Source organism: Odontesthes bonariensis, chromosome 6 (genome assembly GCF_027942865.1).
Source record: "Odontesthes bonariensis isolate fOdoBon6 chromosome 6, fOdoBon6.hap1, whole genome shotgun sequence".
Lineage (NCBI taxonomy): Eukaryota > Metazoa > Chordata > Actinopteri > Atheriniformes > Atherinopsidae > Odontesthes > Odontesthes bonariensis.
In genome coordinates, this window is record NC_134511.1 from 26,187,640 (window position 1) to 26,201,874 (window position 14,235).

A 14,235-nucleotide genomic window follows, 5' to 3' on the forward strand; every position below is an offset into this window, starting at 1 on the left:
TGTGTATCTCGACATTTGGAGAATACGGCTTGCTGTCTCTGTAGCGATGATGCTAGTTCGTTTAGCTTTTGAGTCCGAAGTTGCCCTGTGTACTCGCAGTATTTCTCGGTGTGTCTCATAGTGCCGTTTGATGTTATACTCCTTTGCTACAGCCACTTGTTGAGAACAAATAAGACACACGGGTTTGCCTCCTACTTCCCAAAAGAAATAGTTTTCTTTCCATTTATCCTGAAAGATGCGACATTCAGTGTCGACCTTCCTCTTTTTTGACAACACGTTGGTTGATAGCGCGCAGCTGCAGCTGAGGTGAGCGCGGCAACAGACCAACTGACGGATTCCACTGAAAATGAAATAATTAAAATAATAATTTTGATTGGATTAAAACCAACAGATTAACTGACGGATTTCACGAAAATTAAATTATAAAAAAAAAATTGTAAAAAATTGTAAAAAAAAAAAAAAAACTTTCACTGATCATCCGCGGGCCGGACCTGAGGTATAGTCGGGCCGGGTCCGGCCCGCGGGCCGTAACCCTGGCATCCCTGTTATACATGGAGAGTAAAGAGAACAGGGTGAGGAAAGTTGCTAGATGAATAATGGGAGCTCACCCAGCACTCTAGGCCTGCATAACTAAGAGTTGTTTCAGACTCACCTGAGCCTGCCTCCCAAACCCACAGTTGCAGCTGGTTCCACAGAGAGGGGCTTGATAACTGAAGGCTCTGCCTCCCATTCTACTTTTAGAAACTCTGGGAACCACAAGTAAACCTGCCTGGGACCAAAGTGCTCTGTTGTGAAAATACTGAATTCTAAGATCTTTAAGATACAATAGTGCTCAGTTATTAAGAGCTTTATATGAGAAGAGAAAAAATGTAAATTCTCTTCTTGATTTAACAGGGATACAATAAAAAGAAGCTAAAATTGGAGAATTCCCTAATACTTCACATCAGAACTCTTGTTGCAGCAGTTTGGGTAAGATGGGTGCTCTTCAGAGTATTATGGGACAGCCCATTAATTAAGAATTGCAGTAGTCCAATTCTTTGAGTAATAAAGGCATGGACCAGTTTTTCAGTGTCATTCTCAGACAGGATTTTCCAAATTTTGACAATATTGTGAAGGCAAAAGAGGGCGGTCGTATAAACTTGTTTTACATGCGAGTCAAAAGACTTACAAACCAGGACCAATCCTGGTCAAAATTAACTTAAGGGTTCTTTCTGTGGTGCTCAGGTTCAACGACAACTCCTTCAGTTTTTTCTTAGGCAGACAATTTAGTCATCCAGCCCTTTATGTCTTTAAGACCTGCTTGCAGTCTAATCAATGGACTGGTTTCATCTCACTTAATGGATAAGTGTAGCTGAAAACCATCTGTGTAACAATAGAAATTTATCTCATGTTGCCAAATAATATTACCCAATGGATGCATGAATAAAGGTGGTTCCTGTAATCCCAATAACATGTTCAAGCGTCTGTAGTAGAATGTTTTGCTCTTTCTGTGCTATGACATGTTCTGAATCCTGAATAAAACTCTTCAAACTAATTGTTTTCCTGCAAATGATCACAAAGTTGACCTGCATTTATTTTTTTCAAGAATATTTATATAAAAAGGGAGATTGGAGGTGTGCCTCTAGTAGCCAAAAGTCCTGTATCAAGAGTAGGTTTTTAGGTTTAAACCTTCAAAGCCATTGGTATGAATACTGTCAACTAATAAGGATCAATATTGTTAGATACGGTTCTTTTAGTTGGAAGCTCAAGAACGGACCAGAGCAGTTCAAGTGAAAATGAAGTATTTAATGGATGGCCACAAGTGCAGCACTCCAGCACTGGTCTCAGTATGACAGAACTCTCGCAGGAATCCGTCAGACAGAGCCATGATTTCCGGGTATCATTTGTATTTATAGCCTCATAGGTTGGACTCACATTCGACCGAGTATGATTGGACATGAGTAGGTTCAACATGCCTCGTCATATTCTCTGGATCAGCCCAAAACAATGTGTGTGTGTGAATCTGCACTTGCTTTCCCAGGCTTTCCTAAATGTTTTGTCTTTCTACTCCTGGATCACTTTAGGTCATAATGGAAAAGTACTGAGACTTATTTCATTCATAATGTCTAAGAACAAAGCCAATTTTAACAATATAGGAGTGTTAATTATGGGAGACAAGTTTGAAATACAAGTTGATGATTAAGATTATGCTATTGTCGTTTGGTCAGAAAGAAGGCATTCACTGATTTTAATGTCGTTGACATAGAACATATGGTGTTTTTTTTGGTTTTCAAAAAAAAAAAAAAAATGACTCGTGTATTTTGGGCTGCACATGTGATTTGTAATATGTGGATGTACTAGTCTTTTGTTTGCTGCTTAAACAAATCTTTGTGTACTCCTTTGTTTTCTCAAGCTGATAAACCTACAGCTAGAAGCCTGTATTTAATGTCTTGTCTGTAATCTTTTTCTTTTCTTTTCCTGTCTTATTGTTCTCTGTCTAACTTTAACTATTTTCTCTTGTTTCTCCACACTTTTTGTGGATGTATGTTTTTTTCCCATCCTTCAGGCCAGGGCTACCAACTGCAGCCTGCTTCATCTCTGTCGCCATCCTCAACCATGTTGCCTTGCTCAGAAGTTCGTGTCACCCAGTTTATATGCCAATTTGTGGCATCCTGCCTACTGGTGTCTGACTCTAACACTGAGCTGTCTTATATCCTACCCTCTGAGGCTGTCAAGAAGGGTTGCTTTGAGAGGTTGTTGCAGGTACAAACAGACCAACATACACACAGAAACTATTCACCCATCCATCCAATTTTTACACCTGTTTTATCTAGTTCAGGGGATGGGGTTAAGACCATCACTACATTAACATTAGGGCTCTTGTGACAGTCTAATTGTCGTTGGAAAACGGTTTGTGTTTAGCAAAGTGAGAGAGAGCAGCAGCTGACCACGCAAGGATCAATATATGCCACAACACTAAGAGCGGCATAGCACTGGCCCCTTTTCAATCTTAATGCTTCCAACAATTATCACCATTACACCCCAGACTGAACACTGTTGGGCCAAAACAATCCACTTGAAAAACCATGTCACCTTTTTCAAGAGGCAATGCAAAATGGATATACCAAAACAGGGGAATTCATAAAACAGTCCTGCCATCTAAGCTCAGAACTTTCTACAACGCTCCCTTCCACAGACAAATTCACTTGCATCAGTATCTAAAATAAATAGCGTAGTAGGATCTGGGTATGCCAACACTGGAGCCATAATTAGACCAGCTTTGAGTTTATCAAAAGCTTATTGACATTTCTCAGTCCACTGAAAATGGACTCCTCCTTTCTGTTAATTGATATGAGGAGTGGCTGTGTCTGCACAACTTGTAAAAAATGCTTATAATAAGATGCCAGTCCAATAAAACACTGATTTTCTGATTAGTTGGAATCAGCCACCCCCTTACTGCCCCAACTTTGGCAGGATTCAGCATCACCCCTTCAGCAGGGTTGATATGTCCTAGATAATTGACTTTGGTAGAAAACAAGTTACACTTGAATGGCTTAACTTTGAAATCAGTCCACATTTTCCAGCACACCATCAACACGTGTTAGGTGCTCCTGGAAAGTATGACCAAACACAATTATAGCATGCAAGTAAACCAAGGAAGAATGAGATCCATCAAAAGCTGAAATATACTACTCAAATGTAGAACTCAAAACGTTGAACTCAAAGAGCAGTTTGCTTGTGATAAAAGTCTTGTGATGATCTTTCGGATCAGCAATCGCCACTGGCTAAGTCAAGTGTTGAAAACCAGCAGGCGTGAGTAAGACTATCCAATGCATTATCAGTCCTAGAAAGGTGATATGCATCTTTCCTTGTAATAGATAGATAGATAAGTACTTTACTCATCCCAATTTGGGAAATTGTTTTGTTGCAGCAGCATACAGTAAAATATATGAAAACAATTAAAGTAAAAACAAGCAAATAGAATAGAATAAAATAAAATAAAATAAAAATTGTGAATAAACATTCGCTATGTACAAATCTACAGTATGAAGAGTTTTTTTTTTTTTTTTAACTGAGTTTCCTGTAGTCCATACAAAATCTAAATCCATCTTTTTCACAAGAGCCATGGGGCCTGCGCCTGGACTATAGGAGATGCATATGATGTCATTAGCCAGCATTTGCCCCAAATTAGCACTTGCCTGTTTAGAATAAGAATCAGTTTTATTGTTATTGCACAAATGCCGTACCACAAAATTTAAAAAGCATTTTCCGTGAAAGCTCAGTCATATATCAACCCACACAAAAGATACACAATAAAATACAATAATAAAATGCAATAAACAATAAAAATGTCATAAGTTGTACATAAAGGCAGAGGAAGAGAGGTGAGCATGGGGGTCGGAGGTAGTTACTTTTTAATCCAGTAATGTCTTGAGGGGAAAAAAACGTTTTTCAGTCTGGAGGTGGGTGCTTTAATGGCTCTGTAACAGGTGGGTCCCATTTTTCCAGATGTTGCTGGATCTGTGCAGACAGTGTGTCTTGAAAATCTCCAGAGGAACCTGGGGCAGTCCAGTGATTTATTTATTTTTTTATTTTTTATTTTTTATTTTTTTTAATGTGTTGATGACCCTCTGGATATTCTTCCTGTCTACAGCCATGCAGTTCACATAGCAAGCTGTTAGGCAGTATGTCAGCAGTGGTAAAAGACACCAAACAGAATCGTTTCAGGGAGCACCAACCCGCAGCATCTATGCGCACCGCCATCTTATGTAACAATTGAAGGGGTACCTTTCATGGATGCATCTCAAAGGGTGCTGCATCTCTTATGTTAATCCCATGTGTAATCATCTGTGTCCTCCAAAATGGTTTTGTTGCAATAATTGTGTAACTGCACTTACTTTTTTCTGGAGAAATACCTATCCCCTCCACCCCAAACTGATCCAATAATGCATCCACTGTCCAGGGCTGTGAAGCATCCTCACCATTACAGTCATCTTCATGCCAGCCTGCTTCAACCTCATACCAGTTCATACCAGTTTTCAGTGTTAAGGGATAATTGATTACATTCAAAATCCAACTTGGCAGCTTACCCTGACCAACCCTACAAACAACCCTGGCCACAAGAAGGTCACATTGTCTAGAAAGAGAGTTAGATTGCTCCAACATTCCCTCAACATAATCACCCCACCCACACTGAACTTGCAGCAATGATGGCAAGAGAATCAAATTGGCTCACAGTTTGCCAGCACCCCAAAACATGCATGCCACTATGATTAATAACCGCAGCATTGCCAGCATATGTTGTTAAATCACACTCCCCTCAAGCAACATGAAACCACAAGCATTTAAGAATAACAGAGCGAGAGTCTCCAGTATCTATCAATACACAACAATCGAACCCACCTATTTTAACTCTTAGGTAACCAGAACTTCCCTTTAAGCCATCCTGGACCACTGTAGATATAGGAGAGGGGGCAGGCATCCGGCCTTCTGTGCACACACCCTCTAGTTTTCCTTCAAGTAGTGTGGGTGTAATGTGCTGCTTACACCCACACTCCCCATATCCACTATCATCACATTTTGACAGGGTAACGTATAATTCGATAGACTAAAGGGCATTTGTGACTGAAAGGGCAGGATTAGAACTAGATGGAACTGGATCAGCTAAAATTTCACTGTACTTTGGAGAAAATTTACATCCTACCTTAAGCCCACAATAACCCCAAACAGAGCGTCAATACGCTCATCACCAGCACCCTTCTAAAGCAACACACCGTACCTTTGCATTGAGTAATGAACAGCTATTTTCCAAGCCTTTAATGGGTTCGGGTCCTGCGGCCAGAATATTTGCCTCCTCCAGTGAAGCATGTTAAGCACTACGCTAACTAACACACACATACCCATTTCCCACGTGTACAACAAAATGATCTTTTGCTAATAAGTACTGTGTATCTCAGTCTACTGAGGGATATGCTTTAATAACCAATTGCCGGAGAACAATGCCAAACTCCCTGACAGTCTCACTGTGCAACCTCCTTCCCAGAGGAAAAACTAGTCTGATATAGTTCAGATATCATCACTATCGCACAGGTTTATACAATGACCCATCGCTGCAAAACAGATATGCAAAAATCGAGGAATTCATAAAACTGTCTTGCCATATAAGCTCAGAACTTTCCACATCACTTGCCTTTGCAGACAATTAAAACCTACAGACCTATAAAACTATACAATTTGTCCTAGATGTCCAGATCTATCTCACAATATTATCAGGAAGTTATCAGAAATATATCTGATTCATTCTCCATTCTATTCTGATGCTTCTAGGCTTTAGAGCAGAGCTTGAACAGCCTGGCCCTTACCAGCTTCGGGGTGATGGACACCACCTTGGAGGAAGTGTTCCTCAAAGTGTCTGAGGAAGATCAGTCTATAGAGAACAGTGATGCTGGTGAGGCCATGCTCTTTACTCATATCTCCACATAACTCAACACCTTTACAAAGACTTTTGGTTGCTTTCACGGGCTCAGCAGTAACTAAACTGCCGACTTTTTTGATGTCTGTGTCCGGGATATAATGATAATCATCTCCCCATCTCTCTTTGTCTGCCCCTGGGTAGACATGAATGGTTCGCTTGAGGGCGGTTCAGTAAGGAAATCATCAGTGGGTTCTGAAGCCCAGGTGGAGCCACAGGCTGAGACAGGACCCAGAGAGGAGAATGAGAAGCCAGAGGTGGAGCTGAGCAATCTGGTATTATCTTCCAAGCTGAGCCAAAGCCAGTCCTCCCTGAAGTCCTCATCATCCGTTGGCTCAGTGAGGGGGGATGAAGGAGGACTTTACACAGACTTCTATGGAGATTACTATCCGCTTTTTGAGAACTACCAAGAATCTGACTCTGCTAACCTCAGAGGTAGGACAATAGCATGGCACATGTGATTTTATATTGATGCATCACTGTCTGAATCAGAAACAGGCAAAGGGGTGATAATGATAATAGTTTATGACTACTCCTTTTTATTAGTTTAATTCAATTTAACAGAGGAAGACTAACAATTATTGCAAACAAGATGCCCAATTGTTTTTGTCATCTAGACAAAAGTAAACTGAAAAAAATGGAAAAGAAAAAGAGAAATCAGCAACGAAAAACACCAGTAGCAGGTCTGACACAGAAATGTTGTATATATTTTTTTTATTTTTCTCAGGACACTTTTATAAAAGGTGATTATTATTTAATTGGATTTATTAAACCAATTCAGATTAAAAGATTGCCAAAATACTGAATGCATTCAACTCCGCAATGAGTTTTGCACAATCCGTGGAAACAGTTTGACAGACAGACATGTGTTTACATTTCATTATTGTGTCATTTTCTCTTGTTCGTGTCCTGTCTCTTTCATCATCAGGCTGTGAAGAAAATGCATCATCCCCACAACTTGAAGTCCTGGAGGGGCAAGGCAGCTTCAGGTTGGAGGGTTGGTGGCTGAAATTAAGTCAGTTTCATGGCCTCATTATCAAGAGGTTCCACTGTGCCAAGAGGAATACCAAAGGCCTTTTCTCTCAGATCCTTCTGCCTGCCTTCTTTGTGTGTGTTGCTATGACCGTGGCCTTATCTGTACCTGAGATCGGTGAGTGTTTGTCTTAGGTCTCTCTCTTGTTTGTCAGAACAATAGTTACTTTTGAACAGCAGGAGAGTGTATCTCGTGCTATTGCTAAGGTGTTCAGTCCTGGTGGTAATACTGTTTAAGACAGTTACGTTTTAATGTTGATGTTATCTTTTCTTTTAGAATGGAGTCATACTAGTGGCAGCATTTCACAGTAGCTCTGGCTCTTTGCCTCCCTTTTTTTTCTTGTGCTTTTCTTTGTGCACTTTTTTCTGTTTATTCTATAGATATATGGATGTATGTGTGTATATGTATATGTATATATATATATATATATATATATATGTAGATATCTTTATGCATACATAAATACTCAGCGGGGCTGAGTGAAAAAAAAAATGGTGGATTTAGACCAGTCGATGGTCTCATATAGAGAAGGTGAATGGTGTGGTAAGTGATGTAAAATATTGTTTGCATACAAGCTGAATTTATATTGGATATTTTTGGTTTGACTTACAGTAAAATTGAAATTGTAGCCGCTGTATCTTTGATGGGCTGCACGGAGGTGTGGTGGTTAGCACCCTCCCTCACAGCAAGAGCATTCCTGGTCCGAATCCCGGCTGGGGCTTTTCTGTGTGGAGTTTTCCCAACGTATGCGTGGGTTCTCTCCGGGTAATCCGGCTTCCTCCCACTGCACAAAAACATGCATGTTAGGTTAATTTGTGATTCTAAATTTTCCCTAGGTGTGAGTGTGAACTGGCATGGTTGTGTGTCTTGTTTGTCTCTGTGTGGCCCTGAGATGGACTGGCAACCTTGAACTTGATGAGGTGAGGTGGGATATATGCCTTGTTATATTAAAGCGATCACAGCTGTATTTATCTGAATGGAATTGAGATTTCAGTTTAATTTAATCAGTTACTCTGATAAAGACTGGAGTTAAAATATTCCAAACATGTTTTCAGAACTCAGCATGGGAAGTCATTTGGTCCTGGTGATGTATTCTTAGGCATTAGTTGGAACACCGTATTAAATACTGGTTTTGTAAGTGGCTTGTCAAGTTAATTTGCCAAGTTTTTGATAAGATATGGAAAATCAGTAATAGATAAGAATGATCAACGTTTTCTTAGTTTGATTTATTTGTTAATGAATTAGCATAGAAGTCTTGGAATGTAATCAATTTATTTCTTCAGGTGTGTGTATGATCTTCCCTGCTTAGTTTACAATCGCTGATTGTTTTTTCCCTTCGTTCTCTTGATTTGATTGGCCAGATTTGCAGTTCTCTTGTCTTAGCCTGAGTGAAAGGAATTTAATCTTTTTTATATATGTTTTCATTCAATTCTAATTTACATTGCTGTTGATCATTCTGGATTTGAGGTGAAGGGTTATTTGTGTTGTTTTCTAGTTCTTTAATAATTGTTTTCCTTTTTACTGATTTCCCTGTTTCTCAAAGTAGTGATGGTGCTACTCTCAGTACATAATATATTTTAAAAAAGGAAGCCCACTCACTCACCCCACTAAATTGATCAAAGTTGGAGTCACTGAGCACTGATGTACTAAATCTGTTGGTGATTTTGAGAAACCTAATGATGTTTAGGTGAGAGTGAAATGCGCATGATCACCATATACACCTGCTGTATATTGTGTTTTTCATGGTAAATCATCTCTTAGAATTTGTGTTTCTGTGAATAAATTAAATGTTTTTTGTGTTTTGTTAAAATTGCTACTCCTCTTTGCAGTTGACAAATATGGTTCAATTATACCGACTTATTTATGGTAATATAGATTTGGATATGTGCGTTTCTCATAAAAGACTTGTGTTGTTGTATTTGTGTTAAAATATCCATCCATCCATTTTCTATACCCGCTTAATCCGTCGGTCAGGTCGCGGGGGGGCTGGAGCCTATCCCAGCAGTCATCGGGCGTACACCCTGGACAGGTCGCCAGTCCATCACAGTAAAATAATCATATTTCATGTTATTAAATCATTTAAAAGTGGCTGAATGAGTTGTTAAGTTAAAATATGGGTGGGTTAATCACTCATTTCACAAGTTCTTTATATTAGACTTATTGCTACATCAATATATTGCTGAGCAAGGCCCGACATGCAACAAGAATCTCTGTTCACAGCAAGCGGCCAAAGAGGTACTTTTTGCATTTGTCATGTTTTTGTTTATGTTTACACGGCGCAACACTTGTCACTTTTTTTACTTCATGTATAGATTGTTGTGCGCTGACATATTTGCATTACTGTACTAACAGTTCTCTTGACATAAACAATGAGAGACGAAATAAATGCCAGTTAAAGAGGACCCAATCCCTGTCAGTTGTGGAGAGAGCTACACTAGTTATTTGATCAAATAGGTGCTGATTCTAAATTGACCCTTTGAGTAAGTGTGAGCATGCATGGTTGTCTTGTCTGTCTCTGTGTGGCTCTGTGATGGACTGGCGACCTGTCCAGGGTGTACCCTGCCCCTCACCCAATGACAGCTGGGATAGGCTCCAGCCCCCCCCCCCCGTGACCCTGAATCAGATTAAGCAGATATAGAAAGTAGATGAATGAATGGTGCAGGTGAGGTGCGTGTATGACTGAGAATTTTTTTTGGTACATAAACAAGACATGATTTCTTCATCAGCACTAGAATTTTTTTCCAACTAAGCCTAGGGTAAAAAAGGTCAAACACAATCCCACAAAGCTCTTCTGTGCAGGCCTACAGGACCATGGGGCTGACATAATCACTACATCAATACACCTGCAGCCTAGACTCTGTTCAGTTTCTCTAGTTGCTTCTTCATTTGCCTGCTGGAGTGGGAAAGCAAACAAGGTCTCATTGTGTCCTGATATGGACGGAGATGTTGGTGAGGCAGTGTTGAGATCCATAACTGAGGTGCCAGATGACACTGTAGCACGGAGGGTGTGAGGTCTGTGTAACTTGAGGAAGGGAAGGAGAATGCTTAGTATTGCTGAACCATGCTTATTGAAAAGCATGTTCAGCTTGTTGGCTCTGTTTAAACTTTAATCAGTCTTATCCTCTTCTCCTTGAAGCCTGTGCTATTTTTAATCTCTAACCACACATCTCTCAAGTTAATCACCTGGAGCATTTCACAAATTATTTCCTGTACAATTCCTTGCTCTTTCTAATATATTAACATGCTTCTGGAAACTCCTTAATAATTCCCTATCTCCCTCCCTGGAGACGTTCTTCTTATTCTTCAATAGCTTTTTTTGGGTCACTGGTAAAACAGAATGTGGCAAGATTCGTGCCACCGTGGGTTCTCCCCAACACACACACAGACCACTTCGTGGAAGTTAACCTTTTATTTGGCAATCAAGGCTCACTAGCCTGCACGCAGGGGACGATCGCCGTCGTCTCCGGTAGGTTTGGGTTCTCCTGCCTTCTGCCGTCTCTCACACAGGTCATCTCACCATCCTCCCTCCTTTGCCCGGACCAGCACGCTACTGATAAAGGGGAGAATGATTAGCCGACGATGTACAGGTGTGCCAATCATCTCCCCTCCCACTTTCCTCTGAGCCCTTCCCACCTCTCCTCTTCATCTGATGCACCACGCCCCCCTCCACACAGAACTTATTATTAACCAAGCCCCTTACTGTCCTTGTGGAGATGGTATTTCCCTCATAGAAGTTGATATAACCAGTCATGGCATTGATAGCACTCAATCTTCAAGTTTCAAGTTTATTTGTCATATGCATGAAAACACAGGGTCAACAATGCAATGAAATGTGTTGGATGAGACCAATGTGCCACTCAACAGTGCAGTCAATAAGAAATGACAATAGTTTAAAAATTAAAAATTAAAAAAAGAGCGATATTAATATTGAGTGAAACAATAAAAGAATGTGCAAAATAGAAGAATTGGAAGTTTCGAAATACAATACAGATACAAGTCTATTTGTTGATGAGCCTGATGGCCCGGTGGAAGAAACTGTCCTTGAGTCTTGTTGTGTGTGCAGTCAGGCTCCTGTACCGTCTGCCCGACGGTAACAGCGAGAACAGTTTGCGCACTGGATGGCTGTGGTCCTTGAGGATGTTGTGCGTCCTCCTCAGACACCGACGGTGGAAGATGTCCTGAATGGTAGGGACTTTGTTGCCGGTGATGTACTCAGCTGTCTCCACCACTCTCTGTAGTGATTTCCGGCTGTGGGCAGTATATTAATGGGAACTGTTGTCCACACGGACTGATTTGTGTGTTACACCAGTGACTGAGCCAGGGAAGTCACGCATCTTTGTAGCTCCAGTTATGACTTTAATAAACATAAAGCCCCGTTGGGCTAGAACGATATATTCTGTAGTCCGTTTGACTTTATTAGAGGCAGAATGTAACATGGTGGCAGTGGTCACGGATTTTGACCAGTTTTGAGTTTTATACGTTTAGTTTTTTAGTTTGCACGTTTCGCCGCGGGAATGGATGGATTAAAACCCCCACAACGTCTGTGCATGGACTCAGGCAATCTCGCAAAGATTTGGAAGGTATGGAGAGAAGAGTTTTTGCTTTATGTGGACCTGGCGGTGGGAGATGAAGATGAAACCACCAAGGGCAAACTGTTCGGTTATCTCGTGGGTGAGAGCAGGAGAGAGCTACTGGACACATTGATGGGTGAGACGCCTAAGGCAGCATGGAAGATCGCAGATATTAATAAGAAATTTGATGAACACTGTATGCCTACCGTGAATGAAACTGTAGAACATTTCCGGTTCTTTTCGAGAAACCAAGGCCCTAGTGAAACCATAGACTGCTATGCGACCGAATTAAAAGTGTTGGCGAAAACATGTAACTTCGGGACGCTACGTGACTCGTTGATTCGTGACAGAATCGTGTGTGGTAGCAACAATGCTAGCATGAGGGAGCGGCTACTACGGGAGGACAAACTGACACTCGAGTCCTGCATCCAGTTGTGCCGTTGTTGTCGCGGGAAAATGTCAAAACAATCTCCGGACCCAAAGTGGAAGAAGTGCATGCAGTGAAAGAGCCAGCGCGGAACAGACGGCCGGAGAACATCATCAACTGTAAGTTCTGTGGAAAATCGCACGAGAGAAATAAACAGAAATGCCCCGCATACGGGAAGAAATGCAAAAAATGTGGCAAAGAGAACCATTTCGCTGTTATGTGCAAAGCAAGTCAGCAGAAGAGAGAAAACACTAGACAGGTGCATGTAGCTGTATCTGACAGTGATGAGTTTGAAGAAGTGCTCAGTGTTACTGCACAGAAAGTCGACAGCGTGAATGTAGTGGATAAACAGCACAGTACACAGCTTTTTGCTGGCATGCTTCTTGGAAACAAAACTGTTAAATTCCAGATAGACAGTGGGGCTTACGTGTAACATTATCCCAATTGACCTGATTGATCCAAACACAAAGTTGGAAGACACAAAGACTGTGTTAGTCATGTACAACAAGAGCAAACTGAAGCCACTGGGGAAATGCAAACTGAAACTGAGAAATCCAAGAAACCAGAAACTGTACAGGTTAGAATTCCAAGTGGTAGGGGAAGGTGCCAGTGGACCACTACTGGGCAGAAGAGCAAGTGAAGGCATGCAGCTGATCAAAGTACAGTATGAAAACATCATGGAAATCGACAGCATCGTTACTACATCGCCAAATACAAGGGGCCAGTGGACCATGGACCAGATAAAAGCGGAGTATGCAGCCATTGAAGGCTGAACTCATCGACCTACAGAAAAGAGGAATCATCGCACCTGTGGAGCGCAACACTGATTGGATTAATGGTATGGTGGTAGTGCAGAAGCAGAATGGGAGGCTGCGAGTGTGTATCGATCCAAGACCCTTGAACAAGGCGCTGAAGCGCAGCCACTTTCCCTTGCAAACCATCGACGACATTCTTCCAGATCTGTCCAAAGCCAAGGTGTTTTCAGTATGCGATGTCAAAAGCGGCTTCTGGCATGTTACGCTAGATGAGGATTCAAGCCTACTGACTACCTTTGCAACACCGTTTGGACGTTACAGGTGGCTGAGACTCCCCATGGGAATCAGCCCAGTACCAGAGGTCTTCCAGCGAAAGCTGACACAAGCACTGGATGATCTGCCAGGTCTGTACATCATCGCAGACGACGTCCTGATCACCGGACAAGGTGAGACACAAGAAATGGCACAGCGTGATCATGATCAGAAATTGAGACTGTTTCTGAACAGGTGCAGACAAAAGAACATCAAACTGAATGCAGAGAAATTCAAACTGAAACAAAAGGAAGCAACATACATCGGACATCTCCTGACAGCAAATGGGCTGAAAGTCGACCCGGATAAGATGCGTGCCATTGAACAAATGCCAAGCCCAACTGATATGAAAGCTGTGCAGAGACTGTTAGGCATGGTGAATTACCTAGCAAAGTTCTGCCCTCACCTCTCTGACCACTGTCAGCCACTGAGAGAACTGACACAGAAAGACTGTGAATGGAGGTGGTAAGAGCAACATGAGGAGACATTTCTCAAACTGAAAAAGATGATTGCAAACACACCGGTGCTGAAATACTACAGTCCAGAAGAGGAGCTGACTGTACAGTGTGATGCCTCAGACACAGGCCTGGGAGCAGCACGGGTCCAGAGGGGTAAGCCCATAGCTTTTGCCAGCAGAGTACTCCCACAGACAGAAAGGGGCTATGCCCAAATAGAGAAAGAATTCT

The 14,235-nt window shown here is 41.5% G+C and overlaps 1 protein-coding gene across 4 annotated transcripts in view; it reads left to right on the forward strand.

Moving 5' to 3' along the window:
- abca2 (ATP-binding cassette, sub-family A (ABC1), member 2) overlaps positions 1-14,235 on the forward strand; it is a 169,942-nt gene that overhangs the window by 109,088 nt on the left and 46,619 nt on the right. For all 4 annotated transcript variants that reach the window (XM_075468148.1, XM_075468150.1, XM_075468151.1 and 1 more), the window contains 4 exons: positions 2,546-2,742; positions 6,307-6,427; positions 6,596-6,886; positions 7,380-7,601. In XM_075468148.1, coding sequence (XP_075324263.1) covers positions 2,546-2,742; positions 6,307-6,427; positions 6,596-6,886; positions 7,380-7,601 — 831 coding nt within the window. The remainder of the gene's footprint in view (positions 1-2,545; positions 2,743-6,306; positions 6,428-6,595; positions 6,887-7,379; positions 7,602-14,235) is intronic.